Source organism: Physcomitrium patens, chromosome 23 (genome assembly GCF_059467195.1).
Source record: "Physcomitrium patens ecotype Gransden chromosome 23, ASM5946719v1, whole genome shotgun sequence".
NCBI classification, from domain to species: domain Eukaryota; kingdom Viridiplantae; phylum Streptophyta; class Bryopsida; order Funariales; family Funariaceae; genus Physcomitrium; species Physcomitrium patens.
In genome coordinates, this window is record NC_143432.1 from 10,437,237 (window position 1) to 10,455,441 (window position 18,205).

At 41.6% G+C, this 18,205-nt stretch overlaps 2 protein-coding genes across 11 annotated transcripts; both read left to right on the plus strand.

Moving 5' to 3' along the window:
- The first annotated feature begins 1,229 nt into the window (after window positions 1–1,229).
- LOC112275942 (putative splicing factor 3A subunit 1) lies at window positions 1,230–4,436 on the plus strand. The gene is made up of 2 exons (XM_024506750.3): window positions 1,230–3,524; window positions 3,968–4,436. The coding sequence occupies exons 1-2, from the start codon at window positions 1,428–1,430 to the stop codon at window positions 4,235–4,237; spliced, it is 2,367 nt and encodes a 788-aa protein (XP_024362518.1). The 5' UTR covers window positions 1,230–1,427; the 3' UTR covers window positions 4,238–4,436.
- A 2,597-nt stretch (window positions 4,437–7,033) lies between these two features.
- On the plus strand, window positions 7,034–18,124 carry LOC112275697 (uncharacterized). 10 transcript variants are annotated; one of them, XR_016500317.1, is made up of 23 exons: window positions 7,034–7,250; window positions 7,657–8,081; window positions 8,421–8,500; window positions 8,757–9,009; window positions 9,340–9,487; window positions 9,672–9,853; window positions 10,226–10,369; window positions 10,523–10,716; window positions 10,896–11,064; window positions 11,246–11,558; window positions 11,934–12,001; window positions 12,111–12,205; window positions 12,405–12,549; window positions 12,663–12,776; window positions 13,029–13,121; window positions 13,375–13,549; window positions 13,680–13,822; window positions 14,142–14,338; window positions 14,466–14,819; window positions 15,227–15,885; window positions 16,056–16,726; window positions 17,016–17,529; window positions 17,726–18,124. XR_016500317.1 is itself a non-coding variant. In XM_090246675.1 (23 exons), the coding sequence occupies exons 5-23, from the start codon at window positions 8,935–8,937 to the stop codon at window positions 17,157–17,159; spliced, it is 4,083 nt and encodes a 1,360-aa protein (XP_090102801.1). In that variant the 5' UTR covers window positions 7,034–7,250; window positions 7,657–7,815; window positions 7,992–8,155; window positions 8,421–8,500; window positions 8,757–8,934; the 3' UTR covers window positions 17,160–17,722. The 10 variants fall into 10 exon arrangements, 9 of the variants coding, with proteins under 9 accessions (XP_090102801.1, XP_090102798.1, XP_090102800.1 ...); XM_090246675.1 differs by lacking the exon at window positions 17,726–18,124 and having other exon boundaries at window positions 7,657–7,815; window positions 7,992–8,155; window positions 17,016–17,722; XM_090246672.1 differs by lacking the exon at window positions 17,726–18,124 and having other exon boundaries at window positions 7,657–7,815; window positions 7,992–8,081; window positions 17,016–17,722.
- Window positions 18,125–18,205: the final 81 nt, after the last annotated feature.

Below are 18,205 nucleotides of genomic sequence, written 5' to 3' on the forward strand. Positions count from 1 at the left end.
ATAGTCATTCCAATAATCTGAATAATATGGTTTTAAAATATTTGTTTATGTATATTTTACTTTAAGACTAATTGTAAAAATTACTACCAATTTTAAAAGTTCTTATTCTTTATATACTTCTGAATATTCTGAATTAAAATCTCAAGTAGTTCATGTAATTAATTAGCAAATAATATTTCAAAGGAATAATTTTGATTCTTTTTACCTTTTATCTCCCAAATTTACTTAGTCTTACAAAGTGCAATTATCATTTTGTAAGAAATTGAAAAAAAAATTAGTCAACAATTTCAGTATCATTGTTTAATCTCAACATTGATTTTCACATTTTAAATCAGTGATATAGTATAATTTTTACAATACGTGTGACTAAGCACATATCATTTGTTCACACAACAATTGCCATAGTTTTCTTAACAATATCAGGTTTTTTTTCAGCAAAAATGCATTTTATGTGTTCCAATCATGTTCCACAATATTCGTATATTTCATCATGATAAATTAGATTTTCAATATAGATTTCCATTACTTTTTACACAATAATAGTGAGGAGAGATTTGTATTACTTACTTATTTATGTATTTTCTCCCATTTTATCCTCTGTCGCTCCCAACCTCATTTATTTGCATATTCCAGTCGTTACTTCTTCCCTACTTTGAAAATCAGAAATAATTTGCATGCCAAAATTGTACCAACACTAATGCTACAAATAAACAAACTTCGAATTTATGCAAATATTTATGTTTTTACGAATAAAGACATAGAAAACAGTTATATATCCTACTACACAAGCATTACTATTATTTTGATATTTTTCCATTTTCGGCACCAATTATAATTTAGAGTGCTAGTGATGAAATTGTACAAAACAATGAAACAAGTGTCTTCTTCTTCGACTGCGGAACACTATTAAAACCTAATTAAATTATTGTAAGAATATCATGTTCGTTTGATTGGACAGGAAGTTTCCCTACTTGTTTATTTAACTTTTAAAGTTTATTTCCTCCTTTTTTCTCACTTTCTCATTCTTTTTCAGAACAAGGAGGAAATATGGCGGGAAAACACTCGATCTAGGTGGCTGACCCGGTCCAGCACCGAAAGCTCCGTGGATTCTGAAAGTGGTGGGCGTGGAGAATCCGACGTGGCAATGATCATACGTGGGAGGACCTGCCGTGGCAGTGATCCGACGTGGCCAAGCTCCGCCCGTCCCTCTAGGGTTTGGAGGAGAACAATCCAGAGGGTGCGGGAAAGGGAAGCTCGATGCGAGAGCTGTTTTCCAGGCTGAAGAAGAAGACATCGAAGAAGCGAGGGCATGGCGCGGTGTTGATCGCTCGCACCAGGTACAGTACTTCGTTCTTTTCACTGCGCTCCCGCTCTGTTTGCACCCCACATGTGGCCTTGAGTCGTAGATTTTTCCATCTTCTTTCGAGATGCCGGGCATAGGCGAGGTGCTGGCTCTGCCAGCGCCTGAGGAGGGCGGTCTTGGAGTGCTGCCGGAGTCGCAGCTTCCGGCCGATGTCGAGATGAAGGAAGCGCCGGTGGCGCACAAGCCTCCCCAAACGGTGGCGACGCAGACGAAAACCATTGGTATGATCCACCCGCCACCTGATATTCGTAGCATTGTGGATAAAACGGCGCAGTTCGTTGCGAAGAACGGCCCTGAGTTTGAGAAAAGAATTCTCGCGAACGAGAAGAACAACGTGAAGTTCAATTTCTTGAATTCGGTCGATCCGTACCATGCCTATTACCAGCATCGAGTAAGCGAGTTCAAGGCACAGCTTGCTCCGCCTGTCGGTGGGGCGGCGGTCTCTGCGCCGGTGAAAACAAAAGATGAAGTTCGGGCGGCGCAGGAGCAGGCGGAAGCCAAAGCAGAAGTAGTTGCTGCCAAACCCCCTATCAAAGTACTCGAGCCTCCCGAACCTGATGTATATACAGTGCACGTGCCTGAACTTGCTACAACCCTAGATGTAGACATTATCAAGCTAACAGCGCAGTACGTCGCACGGAATGGGAAGAGTTTTCTCACGGGGTTGACCAGCAGGGAGCACTCGAATCCACAATTTTATTTTTTGAAACCGACTCACAGTATGTTTACTTACTTCACGGCGCTGGCCGATGCCTATTCCAAGGTCTTAGTGCCGCCCAAGGGTCTGGTGGAGAAGTTGAATAAGGACGTGGGGAACAAAACAGGTATTTTGGAGCGGTGTTTGCATAGATTGGAATGGGAGAGGTCTCAAGCAGCAGCTCGGCAAAAAGCGGAGGATGAAATCGAGCAAGAGAGGATGCAAATGGCGCTGATCGATTGGCATGACTTTGTGGTAGTGGAGACGATTGAATTCGCCGAAGAAGAAGACGATGAATTGCCGCAACCTATGACGCTGGAGGAGGTAATTGCCAGGAGCAAGATCACCCCTGCAGACGAAGAAGAGGTGGAGGCCACTGAAGCTGGAAAGGAGATGGAGATGGATATGGACGAAGAAGAGCTGCAATTAGTTGAGGAGGGTATGAAGACGACGACGATTTCAGAGGGTAAGGATATAAGTGAGGATCAAGCAGACGAGGAAGAGGAGGCCCCCATGAGGATCGTGACGAACTGGAAACGTCCAGAAGAGCGACTGGTTGCTGAGAAGGATGCAATGAAGATGGTGGTATCCCCGATCACGGGCGAGCTGATACCGGTGAACGAGATGGCGGAGCACATGCGCATCTCGCTCATTGATCCCAAGTACAAGGAGCAGAAGGAACGCATGATGGCGAAGTTGCGAGAGACTACGCTTGCCACAGACGACGAGATCTCACGAAATATCGTGGGGCTGGCGCGGACTCGACCTGACATCTTTGGGACAACAGAGGAGGAGGTTTCGAATGCCGTGATGGCGGAAATCGAGGTGAAGAAAGACGAGCCAAAGCAAGTGATATGGGATGGACACACAGGCAGCATCGGTCGCACAGCCACTCAAGCCATGGCCCAGACAAACATGACGATTGATGAGCAAATAGCTGCAATACATAGAGACAAAGCCAATTTGACTGCAGATGGAAGACCTCTTCCTGGACCAGCTGCACCTCTGGTGCCGAGGTTGGCTCCTACTCCTGCACGACCACCTATGCCTCCTCCAGGTCTCGCATTGAACATCCCCCGTCCAGCAGGGCAGACTACAACCGGACCTCAGTTACCCCCTGTTCGACCACCAGTGGTTCTCCCTGCACCTCCAATGAGGCCTGCACCTGCTCCTCCAACTCTTCCTACCCCAGCTGTGATGCTTGTTCGACCTCCTCCTGCTCCTCCTACCATGATACCGCCGATGGGAGCTGCACCTAATCAGTATGCACCACTTCCGCCTCCACCACCGAGACCTTATCTTCCGGCTGTGCCATTACCGCCTCCACCTCCTCAGATGGGCATGCCGCCTCCTCCTCCTCCCGACGAATTTCCACCACCACCTCCAGAGGAGCCCGAACCAAAGAGGCAGAAACTGGACGAAATCTCACTTCTGCCAGAGGACCAGTTTCTTGCTCAACATCCGGTATGCACGAATTTCTTCTCAGAATTCCTTGTATCTATTTCGCTTTGTTGAATGCACTATATGGCTAATAGATTATCTGCCTATTCCGATAATTATTGGTAACAATCATGCATTGCAGAGCTATTAATCTGTCTTAGTTTCTGCAGTCTCTAACCGCTGTGGGTTTGTTTACTAAATTGGAAGAATGGAAACCGCAGATTAATCTTCAATTACATCTGTTTGTTTTCGTATCCACGTCGTCACATGTGACATGGTTTGATGCATGTTACTTGGATTCTTTTGAAGTTGGAAAAGTGCTTATGCCATCCTCTTCACCCAAATGTCTGGGCGTCTTTACTAGTAGTTCATTTTGCTTCCATGCTGAATGTAATGAATTTTGGAATTCCTAAACTTTTCTATGTTGTTAAGTAGAAGTGTTTTCTGACTTTCTGTTTCTCTCACAGGGTGCGGTACGAATCAGTGTTTCAGTTCCAATCGTCGAAGGCGAGGCTAATTTGAAGGGCCAGACTTTAGAGCTTACGGTGTTATCTTTGTCCGAGTCAATCAAAAGTCTCAAAGAAAGAATCGCAGGGGAGGTTCAATTGGCTGCCAATAAGCAGAAACTGAGCAGTCAAGCTGGGTTCTTAAAAGACAATCTGTCCCTAGCGTACTACAATATTGGTCCTGGAGATACTCTAACACTTGGTCTCAAGGAGCGAGGTGGTAGAAGATAAGCGAGATGTATATTAGCCATGCAGGTCAGCTGCCTAGGAAATACTCAGACTGCTTTCCTGCTTTTGTAGTTATCCTCTAGTTGATCATATGTGATAATCCTACAGCTCTCAAGACGTTTTGTAGAAGTGATTGGTAGTACACATTTCTTTCTGGAGTCCTTCAAACTATTTTTTGAAAGTTTGAGCTCTGCTATGAGTACATGTTAGCTGTGGTGCTGGAACTTGTGTTTTGAAATATGTGGCGTCTGGTATGTGTACGTTATGTATAGGAAAATGTGTATGTGAACGTGTTTTCTGTTCTATTGATCCAGCTACTGTACAACGTGGTGATACGATTTTCTGTCGCTGGTCCGATTCCGTAATTCAAAAGGCTGACATTTTAATTGACATTTACTGATCACAAAGGCGGTCTGTGTATGTACTGGAGGGAAGAAAATTACTGCATAAAAATGCTGTCTGCTTTTGGTTTCATTGTGTTCTCATTTGTGTCTGCAATGCACTCGTCAGCACTCTAAGTTTGTAGAGACCTTGGAGAACGCGGTAGACCGCCTGCTTCAGTGGTGGCGGCCTCCTTTCGGTTTTTGGTGAGTCTAGTCGATTTTCAGGTCTCATTTCATTCCGTGATGCCACACCACATGCGAATATGCTGGCCAATCGATGTTGATGTCGCTCATGCTGGAACTATTTTAACTGCAGGGCGAATATGATATCTGATCTTCCATTGTTTGCGTCTGTATCCTTCGACACCTAAGTGAGAATTTTGAATGAAGCGTTTTGCTGAACAAGCTATAAGAAATCCACCGAGTGATTTGAGGGTCTGATTGTCCAGAAATCCAAAGAACACGTTACAGAACTGGTGGTTAAATCACTAGCAACAAAAGTTAATGTAAACGTTGTAATTCTTGAGCGTTAAGGCACAGGCAAGTCTCGTTCAGCGGAGCTTGAATCTCTCAGAAAAGTTCTAAATCTGATAGCTGTGGGGCATTCAAGCGTGTCAAATGAAGTGCTGGCAGATGAAATAAATTCTTCGTGTGTTCGCTAAATGTACTATAGGCTTCTGGAACGACAAAGCTACAAATTCATCACTTGACCTGTTTGTGAAGTTGTTTCTGATGTTCAACTCATTACGTGCAGACAACTTGAATTCCATTGAGAGGTATTCACATCCACTGTAGCAAAGCCTACCTGGACCATGGTGGAGGAAACTTCCAGGCTTGCCTAGCACCAAATCAGAATCAGAACCATGCCAAGCACATCAATAATTGATTCCGAAAGTCCATGAAATCGCGACACTAACAAAATAACGGGGAAAATAAGTACTGTACACAAGCTTCACAGAGCATATCATTTCGCGAGGCTGAACAAAGACGACCTCACACTCGTCCATCTACCACTACCAAATAACTTCTCAAGAACAGACACTAATGTTAAGATTATCTTCGAAGAGGAAATTGTTCATTGTTGAACACTTCTGATAGATGGACCAACGTTATAAATTTCTGGTGCACTGTCCAGGATGGTGTCCTGTCCGACCCAAAAAAACTGACACCCACACGGGCTGAGTACATTCATGCACTCCCTCGAAAGCCAAATGAACTCCTCAAGGCTGTACCCTTGAGGTTGAAAATTCATTTCAAGACAGTCTCTTTAAAAAGCAGTCCTATTATCTACCCAACAGAGCTTCGCTAACGATTTTTTGCTGGCTATTACGACACACAACTGATTAAAAAGACAAAACAAAACAGTAGAATTAAATATAAGAACTAAGTCAAGCCAATTCACAACAAATTTAACAAACTAGAACCTGTAACTCACTCTGACTTTGACTTTAAGCATGTCAAGCGCATACTTCTGCACAAAACAGTTGTGATATGTTAGCAAAACAAAGTAAAGAAGAGACAATTTTTCTGCTATCAACAAACATGTACGGCAATCATTAACCTACAGAAATGCAAACAAGTCACAAGAATTGTAAATAGCATTCCTCTTTGAAACTCTTGAATATCTCGTTTGACTTAAATATTGCACTTGGTCAATAAATGCATTATTGACCAAGTGCAATATTTAAAACTTGAATAGTTTGAAATTTTTGAATAAATTATATAATCAGCTACTTATCTATAAATTTACACAAGAAATAAAGAGTTCAACTCTAACTCAAAAGGATGCGTCTATTATATCAAACATTTGGGTATAAGACAAAGTAACAAAGAGGAAAATGAGGAACAAAAAAATGCAAGGCTTTCCATGGCCCCGTAGTTTGGACGAGACTGCTTCTAAAAGCTTTTACAGCTTTTCCATGCCCAACAACACGAATTTCTTCCAGTTATCAAATATGTAAGATTAGTTCTGAAATTGATTACAGATTGTATTAAAAAATAAATAAATAGGGATTTAAATTCTTAAATATTGAAATTATTTTACTTGAATAACTTAACTAAGTAAATTTTAACAATCTTATAATTACCAATTAGATCGTATGTAAAAAAAAACTAAACCTATTTCTTTTAAATAAATTAATTGTTGCAAAAACTTCAAAAATTTTTAATTAAAAAATAAAATCGCAAGTTGAAATTAACTGCGCATTAAACCCATCATTAAACTCAATTCAGTTACCTTACCCATTTTTTTGAATTATCACAAAAAATTATGGATAAATATCACATTTTTCATTTTTTAACCTCAGTAAGCGGCAAAGTTCCTAAAATTGCAAGAACGATATAAAGTTACAACATTTACTTTTCCGTCATTGTGACGCGGCTTCCCGAGAGTCGGACCTTTAAAGGAAGCGTGAGCTTTTTTGAGGAACTGTCAACACTTGTTGGCTTCCGGGCTATGGCGGCGCATGGATCTGTGCAAGGAAGCGCTGCAGACAAGACCCACGATGCATGCAGAATGGTCGTCCTCAACGCTGGACATGGACTAAAATCCGAGCAATGTAACAGTTCATGGAAGCGTGACAGGAGCTGTGAGCACGCTGCGTCAAAAAACACTTATCGATTCCTTCAGAAAGGTTTGTCACCCTGCTCATGCATCGTCATTGAAATTGTGTTAGGGTTGGTTTCCTGCCAAGACGTGGGCGTTTGCTGAGTTAATTCAGTCGCGTGCATGATAAGAAAAATAATGTCCGAAATCCTAGTCGTTTTCGACAAGGATAGCTGTTGTGTCGTTTTTGGTTCGAAGAGTTTCTATGAGGTCTGCTATATGTGAGATTGTGGGGTGGGGCAGTTCATAGTGGTAGCAACGTGTGCGGCATTGCGCGAAGGCATGTGCATCTTGTAGGTCTTGCGTGTGATGTTTGAGCATTGATGTAATGAGGAGAACTGGTTTTACAGCACGTAAAATGTAGCGTCCGGGGGTTACTGATCATGAGGTTTCCACTTAGAGTGACGAAGGTAGTTAGGAGGGATTGGTTGCAGTTGTGTATGTCACAGGTCATGCTGTGCTGGACGATGCAAATGGCAGAATTGAAGAGGTGTCCACCGGTGAAGCATTCCGATTGAACGACAAGCGTCTGACGGCAGCTCTCTTTTAGATGAGTGCAACCAACGAGACGCATAGAACCTTGACCGATGGCAGTATCCTCTTTCTTTATCAGAGAGGCGTGTCTGCAACTGCGCTTCAATTCTTGAAACGAAGCAGTTTAGATTCGACTGAATTGGTTCCAAGGCACACGTCTTTTAATTCATGAATGTCCCCCACAGTTAGCTGAATCGGGCCTCAAATGATCTCCTTGACATCGTTCTGCGACAAGACCACTAATCGACGCCAAGGCCTTAAGAAATACGTCGAAGAGATTCCAAAGCCAAAGAGCTTCAGTCGTTGGCTAGAACGTGCTTTTAAGGTTTCTTACTCAACTCACACACTTCCTCACTTGGTTATGGTCCATGCCGCCAAGCAAGGATTCTGAATCTGAAGGTGAATCTAAAAAATCTGTATCTTTCATCCAAACATTCTATTATTCATAGGAAACGAATGTGCCTCACTTGGTCTAATGATTTCATTAGCCTTCTATCGTGCTATATATGTCTGTGAGATGTCGTGTTTCTGTAAGAACTTTGTCATGTGTTTTTAGCTGCGAATCGAACCGTATTCCCAGTTTCTGTAGATTAGCAAACCTTTGCGTATAATCTCTAGATGGTTCTAAATTCGATTACTTGTTAAAAAATGGACACGATTACAGCCAAGACAGATCAGCAGTTTTCGAAGTGTTCGTGGGCATGTTACTGGACTAGGACGCGTGTTCGCTTTGCAAGAAGATGAGTAAGTCATTTACCATGCCCGCAACCCTCTAGATTCCTTAGATATTTACACCAATCACAGGATCACAGATTTGCGTAGAGGCAGTTTCAACTCTAACCTAAGCTTTGAATTGAGGTGACCGCTAATTACCAACTCTGAACCGTACGTGTAATGTGTTTTGAAGTGTTTCAAAGAAAGCGAGGGAGAAACGAGTTTTGTTGTTTTCCACGCCACGTTAGCTAGTCACTCAAAATTACCTCTCAACTGGCAATTGCAGGTTTTGTTCAAATGCGTACACAACATCGACATATACTTTTGCATCTTTTGTTCCGCTGAACCTTTTCCATCAATTTTCACATACAGCAAGTCTTTACTTCCTGCTTATTACATTTCTTCAGCTCGTACCAGAGTTATCCCCTACCAGCTGGATCACAACCTTCGTCCCGCTTGCTTGTATGCTACTGTTGAATGCTGTCAAAGATGGCCACTATGACTGGATTCGTCACCAATCTGACAAAACGGTGGGGATGGTACTCCAATCCAAGACTTTGAGTCCTAGGATTACCCTCTGCAATGCAGGAACATGTCATAAAGTTTTCTAGGTGGTTTAACTGCGTGGACGATGAGTTGCATTTGTCCAAGATAACGATGAATCATGAAGTTTAATTTTCTGCTTTAATTGAACTTTTTGTTTGAATTTTGGAGATCAACTAGGAAAGATCTATGTGTAGCTTTTCAGATACTGTGTGTGAGTAGAACTTTTCATTAAGTTTACTCAGATGAGAGATGGATGGTCACCCATTAGTGACCTGATCGCTGATACCTCTAATTGGGTATCCGCTGATCCTGTGCTAATGCAGGTGAACGAAAAAAATACCGAGGTTTTGAAGGATGGAACATTTGAAAAGCTAAGCTGGGAGTTGGTCATAGTGGGGGATATCTTGAAGGTGAATAATGACGAAGAATTTCCAGCAGACATGGTCTTTTTATGTTCTTCGGATTCTCAAGGTGTGTTCAGTGTTGGAATGTATGCATCTCTCATACTATTTTCCGTAATATGAGAATTACTTGCATTGATATTAATATCGGTAAGAAGCCTCCTATCTCGCATTTTAGTCCTGTCGTCTTGCACACTTGCATCCCATATAATTCCATGGAGAATACAAACTATGGTGTAGTTATCTGTGCGCAGGGTTTGGATATGTGGAAACGACAAACTTTGATGGCGATTCGAACTTAAAAGTTCGCAATGCAATATACCAAAAGGCGTTTATGGATATCAATATGTCTCCATCAAAATTTTCTGGTTTGATAATCAAGTGTGAGCATCCCAATAATCGCCTGCATGAGTTCGAGGGCGTTATCAAACTTCAGGTTCATAATCTTTTCCACAATCTACAGACTGCTGTTGTATGCATGTGTTTTTAACCATTTGCGTGTGCAAAGATTTTCGTGACGAATTTCCTCAGCTGGGTGACCTTCATTGTTGCGACAGATTTCTGAGCTTTGTATCAGCATCATCTTAGGATGTAGCACGTAACGACTTTTTGTGCTAACATTTAGGCACACTACGTTCTATGGCGCTTCATACAAAAAAGAAATTGTAGGTTTTCTTTTGAGGTTCGTGGATCGTTTGCTGAATCTGACAGGAGGGTTAAAGAGTTGGAATCATCGTGACAGGATTTTATGTCCCATTCATTCACCTGAGTCCATTTGATGAGTTTATGCTCCATGACACTTTTGCAGGGTACAGGAAGATTGTTTCTGGACGAAACCAAAATTCTTCTGCGAGGAGCAACGCTCCGCAATACATCTTGGATCCTTGGCTGCGTTATTTTTACAGGACGTGACACAAAGGTTCTTCGTAATATGAGCAGTGTTTCCCAGAAGGTGTGAGCCTAATTGTATCTTTTCTGAATGCTCTCTCGTCTGCGCATGTTTAAATTATTTTCTTCTTGGTGCCCTCTTGGTGCTCATCGTTTAGTAATTATATCTAAGCTTGATTCATACATGTTCTCTCGCTCTTGTGTACCTATTCTGCAGGTGTCTCACTTTGAGGGTCATATTAACATGATATTACCGATCATGGTAGTCTTAAACGTTTTTATCTGCTTCTGTCTGGCTATTGCCGGCAATGTTTGGATGGCAAGACGCACCCAACACCATTATTTACCCGGACAATGGGGGTGGCCAGACTATGGAGTCGGAATTAGGGGCACTGGCGTTCGGTTTCTTCGGTACATTCTAGTAGTTTCTACCAAAAGTGTACCATAAATGGAAAACAGCTAGTCTCGGGCGATAACGTAACATAAAACATAAAGCACTTCGTGTATTGGGTGTCTTTTGTTTTTACATGACGTCCGTTCTGTCTTTACTTGGAGCGGACACTTGGGAATTGAGAATTTGGTGAATGCAGGTTCTTTATACTGATGCATGGGATTGTTCCCATCACACTATATATGTCGCTTGAGTTAGTGAAGGTCTTCCAGTGCCTATTTGTCGACTGGGACCTTCACATGTACTCTCCTGAGGCAAACAGGCGGGCGCTGGCTTCTGCATCTGGAATTCCGGAAGAGCTTGGTCAGGTGAGGCCCTATTTTGGAGTCTTCATTTATTAAATTTGAAGGGGTTGACATGTATCTAGGCCTTGGTCCTGCAATAGGCTGGTTACGAATTCACATGTCCTAATCAATCACCCAACCTGACATTTTCAATATTTATTGATAAATTCCATTGATCTTTACTTGTTTATGTTTTTGTACGAAGGTGGAATATGTCATGGCAGACAAAACGGGTACCTTGACGCAGAATGTTATGACGTTTGTATGCTGTTCAATTGGGGGTGTTTTGTACGGAAAGAAGCTACACGTGGAGGACATTGAAATAGCTACAGGCAGCTCTGTCCAACTCGTTTCCGAGGACGATGTTTTGCGACAGAAATTTACAACTGATAGTGATACAGGCAGGCTTTGTTGTCAATTTTTCACGCACCTTGCGCTTTGCCACAATGCGTACCCTCGGCTTGTGGAAGAAGCGATCGAGTACCAAACGAATTCTCCAGATGAAGCGGCCCTTGTTAAGGAAAACATCCAGTCCTCAAAGTCTTAACCTTCGTTGTCCTTGCTTTAGTACTGTGTCTATTTAACACTATTGGTGTTCCCTGACATCACATGTTGGGAAAGTTGTGGTATATGACCAGTTTAATAGTAAGGCAACTTGACTAATAAGTAACAAATTATTCCTGTTTCTATATGCAAATAACCAGCTGCTCTAAAAACGTGTTGATTTAGAGTTACTGTCATGAGTGGGATTTTCCTACTTTGATCTAAATCTTGGTACACGAATAAGCTTTTCACAAAGTCATGACGGCTATGGGATTCAAGCTGCTGCAGTCGTTGCTGTGTCGGTATTTCTTCCAACTTTTTGGTGAATTATATGTTTTTTTCCTTGCTCCAGGGAGCAGCAGAGTGCGGTTTTCACCTTGATTACCGAAGTGCTGAGGAGATAAATCTCTATTTGGAGGTCAATACATCAAACATTCTCTCTTTTGAGTTTCCATGCTTTTTAGGCTAAAGATTAGGAGGATTGATCCAATTTGGCTTACACAACGATATTCCGTGAAATGATCCAGGGAATAGGATTGGAAAAGCATACCGTTTTGGCTGTTTTGGATTTCACCTGGGATCGGAAGCGCATGAGCGTCATTTGCAAGAATCAACAAGGAAGGTTAAGCATTTTCTTGCAGTTTGACATTTTTACTTGTAAAGGATAAAGTTGTTTCTGAAGTTTGCTTGGTCATTTTGCGTCTGATATGTTTCTGCTGACATGTTTACTTAAATATGACGAGGATTTTGTGATTGGCGCATGAAATTCATTCTCTTTCAAAATGTACATGTGGAACTGAGGCGCGGTGCGAACTTGGCAGGGTGAAGTTGTACTGCAAAGGGACGGACACGGCCATCCTCAAACGCTTGAGGAATCCAAGCTCACCCATGGTTGAAGCAACTATACAACATATCGAGGAATTTTCCCGCAACGGTTACCGCACGCTGTGCATAGCAGAACGCGAAGTACAGTCAAGCGTGTACCTCTATGAAACTCTGCTCTGGATTATTTGTTAGAGAAACTTGAAGTATAACACTAAATGTTGAAGCGGTATCTGAACAATGTTTTTTCGTTTTAGCTGAGAGATAAAGAATTTGAAATCTGGGCGGGACGATTCCTTAATTCAAGTACTTCAGAGGATGATGGAGAATCTCAGCTAGCAATTGCTGCTGAGACAATTGAACGTGACATGGTAAATAGCCATTTTCATACGTTTGACTAGGGAAGAAGATTACGTGTCTGAACATTAATAAAGCTCTTTTTAGTCCTTTTACATTAGAAATCACGCTACTTTTCTCGTAATTTTCCTGATTGGTGAAGGATTGTTTATTTTTACTTTTGTTTTTTTGTTTTTTTATTAGTTTCTATGCGTGAGTCTACCAGGGAAATCTGTATGATTGTTATTTTGGAAGTCTCTTTCTCACGTTCCTTGGATACGCTTAAGGTACTCCTTGGAGCCACAGCTGTGGAGGATAAGCTGCAAGAAGGAGTTGCAGAGACAATTACCCAGCTAGCGCAAGCCGGCATAAGAGTCTGGGTAAGTTGCCTTTCAGCTGTTAAATCGCCTCAGTTTAACTAATTTAGTTGATTCCTTAAGAAAGTTCGGATCTGACCACTTGACGATCACACTGAGCGAAGAGAAAAGTCATGTGCTTCCAGCAACGCATGTGAGGGAGTTGCACTTACTACCCTTCACGTTGTCACTTCGAAGCCACTAATACGCTTGTAAGTCGTGTTATTTTTGCAGCCATGACAAGAATGAGTCCAGCACACTGATATTGTACTGGCAGGTTCTCACAGGCGATAAGATCGAGACTGCTGTAACCATCTCCTTGTCTTGCAATCTGCTCGCCGACTCCATGCACCTCTTCTTCTTCCCAGATGCATTGGTCAAAGTTGTTGGTCAGATGCTTAAAAACATGCTCGACGAAGCTCGCCATCATTTTGATAACCAGCACACTGAAGGTCAGTGTCGATGGCTTTTAAGCAAGTTTTTACAACAGATAATAATTTGTCAAGCTAAAAAACGTACTCGTCAAGTATAATAAGATGCATGCAATGGCATTAACATCGAGGTGTATGATTGATCATGTAGGCCATTCGGAAATGGCCGTTGTAATCGAGGGCCATTCTTTGAGTGTTGCCTTGGAGGCAGCCAATCAAGAGACTTTTCTGAGACTGTGTCAAATTTGCCGGACAGTCGTATGTTGTCGAGTTACTCCTCTGCAGAAAGTTCAGGTGTTTTTCTTTGAAGAGTTAGTTTCACATTCTGCCATTCTCTTCAAAATATGAATTGCTGATTATCTTTATTGCTATGTGTCATGAATGACAAAAACAACTATCACATTATTTTGCCGAGTACAATCTTGACCTAAAATTCGGTTGAGCAATGTTTTTTCTGTGAAATTATGTTCCTTCTACGTCGATTTGATGAATTTGATTGCAGTTGGAAGTTCACTTCACATGGAGATAGTTCCACAATATGTATGTATTGTGGGATCCATGCTACTTTGATGGTCTTGGTCTTACATGATGTTACACTATTTGATTGTAGCAGGTAACGCGACTAGTAAGATCTTATGGTTTTATGGTAGCAGCTGTAGGGGATGGCGCAAATGATGTGGGTATGATCAAAGCAGCTCAAATTGGGGTCGGAATTCGGGGCCGAGAAGGCAATGAAGCAGTAGCTGCAAGCGATTATTCTATAGGTCAATTTCGTTTTCTTGCACGACTGCTCCTTGTCCATGGAAGATGGTACCTATTCAAACTACCGCTTTTGTTCTTTCTTTTTGAAACGTAAAGTGTACTTAGTAATGAGAAATCGGTCTATTCTACTTCGCTTATTAGAACAATCAACTGCATTATTAACTACTGCTTGCAGGTCATCCATGAGGAACAAAGACCTGGCTTTATATATTGTTTACAAAAATGTAATTCACATATCGGCCAACTTTTTCTTCTCGTTTTTCTCTGCGTATTCAGTCCAATCTATTTTTCCAGAAATACTACTTTCAACCTACAATATGGTCTGGACTTTACTCCCTGTTGTAGCAGTCGCAATATGGGAGCGAGATGTTTGTCATTACACTGCTGAAAACAATCCTCAGCTCTATTTGGCATCTAGAGTCCGTGGAACGTATAAATTCGCTGCGGATATTAGCTTTTGGGCCTTGACGGCTATATGGCATGCCATCGTCGCCTTCTTCTTACCTTACTTGGTCTTGCACCAATCAGGGTAAGCCTTTTAATCACCCATTAATGCAGTGATCTCTGTTTTCTTTCTTTTGTACTGAGGCTGTTTAAGAACCGCTTCATTATGAATTAGAAGCTCATGCTCAACATATGGAGGCTCTTTCTGTTAGTGGCTGGGAGCTGAAATACGTTTGCATTTTTTTGAATGTTAGCAATTTATAAAGCACTCACATCTTTTTACAAGTATAGTGAAGATGATGCCATTTCAACATTCTAAGTATAGCATTATGAACTTTCTCGAGAATTTTAGCATTCACCATATAGTTAGGTGGCCATCTGAACGTGAAGAATGTACTTCTCCTGAATACTAGTCACAACCTCTGTGCTAACTCGATATCATTATTTTGGTTGAAATGGGAGTTACTAATTGATATTTTCTTTGCTATCCAGGTTTAATGGTGAGAGTATCGGACTAAGCTCGTTTGGTGCGACAGTATATATACTGGAAGTCGTGATTGTTAGCGTGAAACTCGCTGTCCACTCAACATCGTGGATACCATACCAAATCTTACTACTCTGTGCTTCGGTTTGCTCTTTATTTCTCTTTTTGCTCCTCCCACATTCCCTTGGTATCCACACACAGGATTTCGACATCCTTAGCAAGGACTTGTTTGGTAGGCCAACGTTTTGGCTACTGGTAGGACTCAGCCCCATTGCAGCTTGTCTTCCAGACGTGACTTATATGATGTTCCAGCAGCGTTCTAACCCAGCAGATTCAACCATATTACGAGAACGGGAGAATGGTTGGCAAGATGGGATTTGTAAACAAGGTTCCTTGGACTTCGTAGACGTGATACATTCACTTGCGGATGAAGAATTTGATGATGGGGACTCAAGTACCTCAGAAATTCCCTTAGAGACAGAGGCGATAGCCAGAAAGAAGACATGGAGAGAAATTGTATGTGATGATAGGTTCGATGCAACAGATCATACCCATTCTGCCGTTTGGGACGGAAAAAAGAGCAGTAAAGGGTTTCACATGGTGACACATCTTAATGCTCCACATCAAAAGCCGCGACCTCTGCATAAAGGACCTAAACCCTCATATCGTAAGTGCCTTCAAAATAATATACATTCTGTGACCTTTGGAGCATTTCATTATGAAACTGAGAATCAGTAAGGAAATCATTAATAAGCTAGCACATGAGTTTGAATTTTTTTGCATTTAATCCTATGAGGTTTATTAGCAAACAAGCACTGGAGACGTTCGTTTTTGCAGGAATGTCTGCAAGGCAGTCCGTTTTTTCTTCTAACAAAATGAATGTGCCCAAGGCGGTTGATGGTTCTGATGCTGATGAATTGAGCATGGTATCCAGAAGGTGCTGGAAAATTCCCTCTCAACATTTCAGTCTTGGAGCCTCGCCTCTACGAGAGAAGTTGACATCGGCACGTTTTTGTTGGAAGAGAACCAAACAACTATTCTCTGTTGAGGACTGTTTTTCAGTTCCCAAAAAATCCTACGGTAAATCTCAGCAACCGAAAGATGATTCTTTACTAGAATTATCTCTTCATAAACCTACTGGAAACAAGTCACATCTCTTTGTTAGGATTGCTCCCGAAGTGGAATGTAAAGAACCAGTCAAGGTCATGTTGACTGCGGAGAAGCATTTGCCCTTAGACCCTGTTCATTCAGAGAGGATAGGTTCGTCTTTTTTGAAAGCCTCCGACGATGAAACGGAGTTATTCGGAGAGGACCCACACCCCTATTCTTTGATAGCCGTGATAAATCCCAATGCTGAAGTTCAACCCAACCTTCAACCGGAAATTCAATCAAAGAATAACTCAATCAAGCAACATTCGCAATTCCTGATGTCCCCCGATAGCAATGAACTCAGAGATAATTACTCAACATCTCCAAGTATCGTGTTAAATCCCGAAGCTGATCTGCAGGTTAATTTCCTACTCCTACACCGAAAATAAATCCATTGATTGAAAATAAACAAATATATAAGAGTTCTTGCGAGAATGCCGATAGATCAGTTGTAGGATTATCAATTGTCAACTATAATGAACTGGTCGGTTGTTCTCAACAGGTTACAGAGATCCCGCGTCCAGAAAAGAAATTTGTCATAAATATGCACACAGATTACGTAAATAAAATTGCTCCACCCCTCGCTTCTGAAAGCCTAAGTGAAGAAGCTATGGAAGAATCAGAATAAATACTGTTTCTCATGGCCAGGATGGAGAATCAGAGCTTACTGCGCCGTCTAACAAAGATGACGATAGCACAAAGACGAGAACTGAAGTTGGTGTCATAAGCGAACCAGGACTTGTCCTACCAATCTACGGTTTTCGAAAGCGAGCAGCAATGGTGCTTGTTTGAATTTAAGATGAGGATCAGTCTTCAAATTCCAGGTAGAGGAATTCGAGGAGGATGTCGAGTCCCTTTTGACGCCATCAGTAATGGTCAAACTTCTACTGTAGTTTAGAAGCAATTAAGAAAAGCTCTAAATCAGAGCGATGTGTTAAACTTCCCTCTGAACAGGTGTGATGAAGGCCCACACCATCGTGTCCAAACAACAGTAGAGGATGCAATCCAGTTTATTTATTGTGATTGCAGAACCACTAGACTTCAGGGAACATCTTCCTGACTTAAATTAATCGAATTGGTATAAGAATAAATAACAGGGATGAGGAATCATGTAACTTCTTCCAGACAAACTTCACATCAGCAAATCGGCGTTCAGGACACGGTACGTTCTAAGAAAATGTGATCAACCCTTCGAAACAAAAACTTGTATATTACTGAAAAGGAATATTAGATAAATTTTTAAATGGAGGAAAACGATTTGAAACTTTTTTCGGATCAGATCATCGTCGTAGTGACTTTGAAATACAATAGATTGTAAATTTACAATTATGCCATCACTTGAAATCTTCAACATGCAGTCAACTGATCTTCTAAGAAGGAGAGACTTGGCACGATTGCATTCTTGTCACTTTGAAGGTCGAAGCTTGCTGCCTGCTTGCCTACTTGAACAATAAGACTGGAGTATGCTCTAGACTTGAAAAGCGGGGAGAACGTTGCCCGTAGCTACAATGTTAGATCTCACAAAATTCTCCTTCGGATAGCAGGAAATTAGGGTGGTGGATAGTTCAAAGACACAGTTATACCGTCTATTATATACAGGAGCTGTATCATCACTATATAGAAGGGTCATGGGGGACACGGAATAACTTTAGCACTCAACATTGTTGTTAAAACGGTGTAAAAAATGATGTCTGACTTTGAAGTCCCAAAAACACTTCCTAAGCAATGTAAAAGTTGGAAGCTGCCAAACTACAGAAGAGATTTCCGTCACAACTTAAGGTTGTCTAACTTTGGCCTTTGGTCTTATCATCACTACTAGAATTGATCATTCGAAGAGA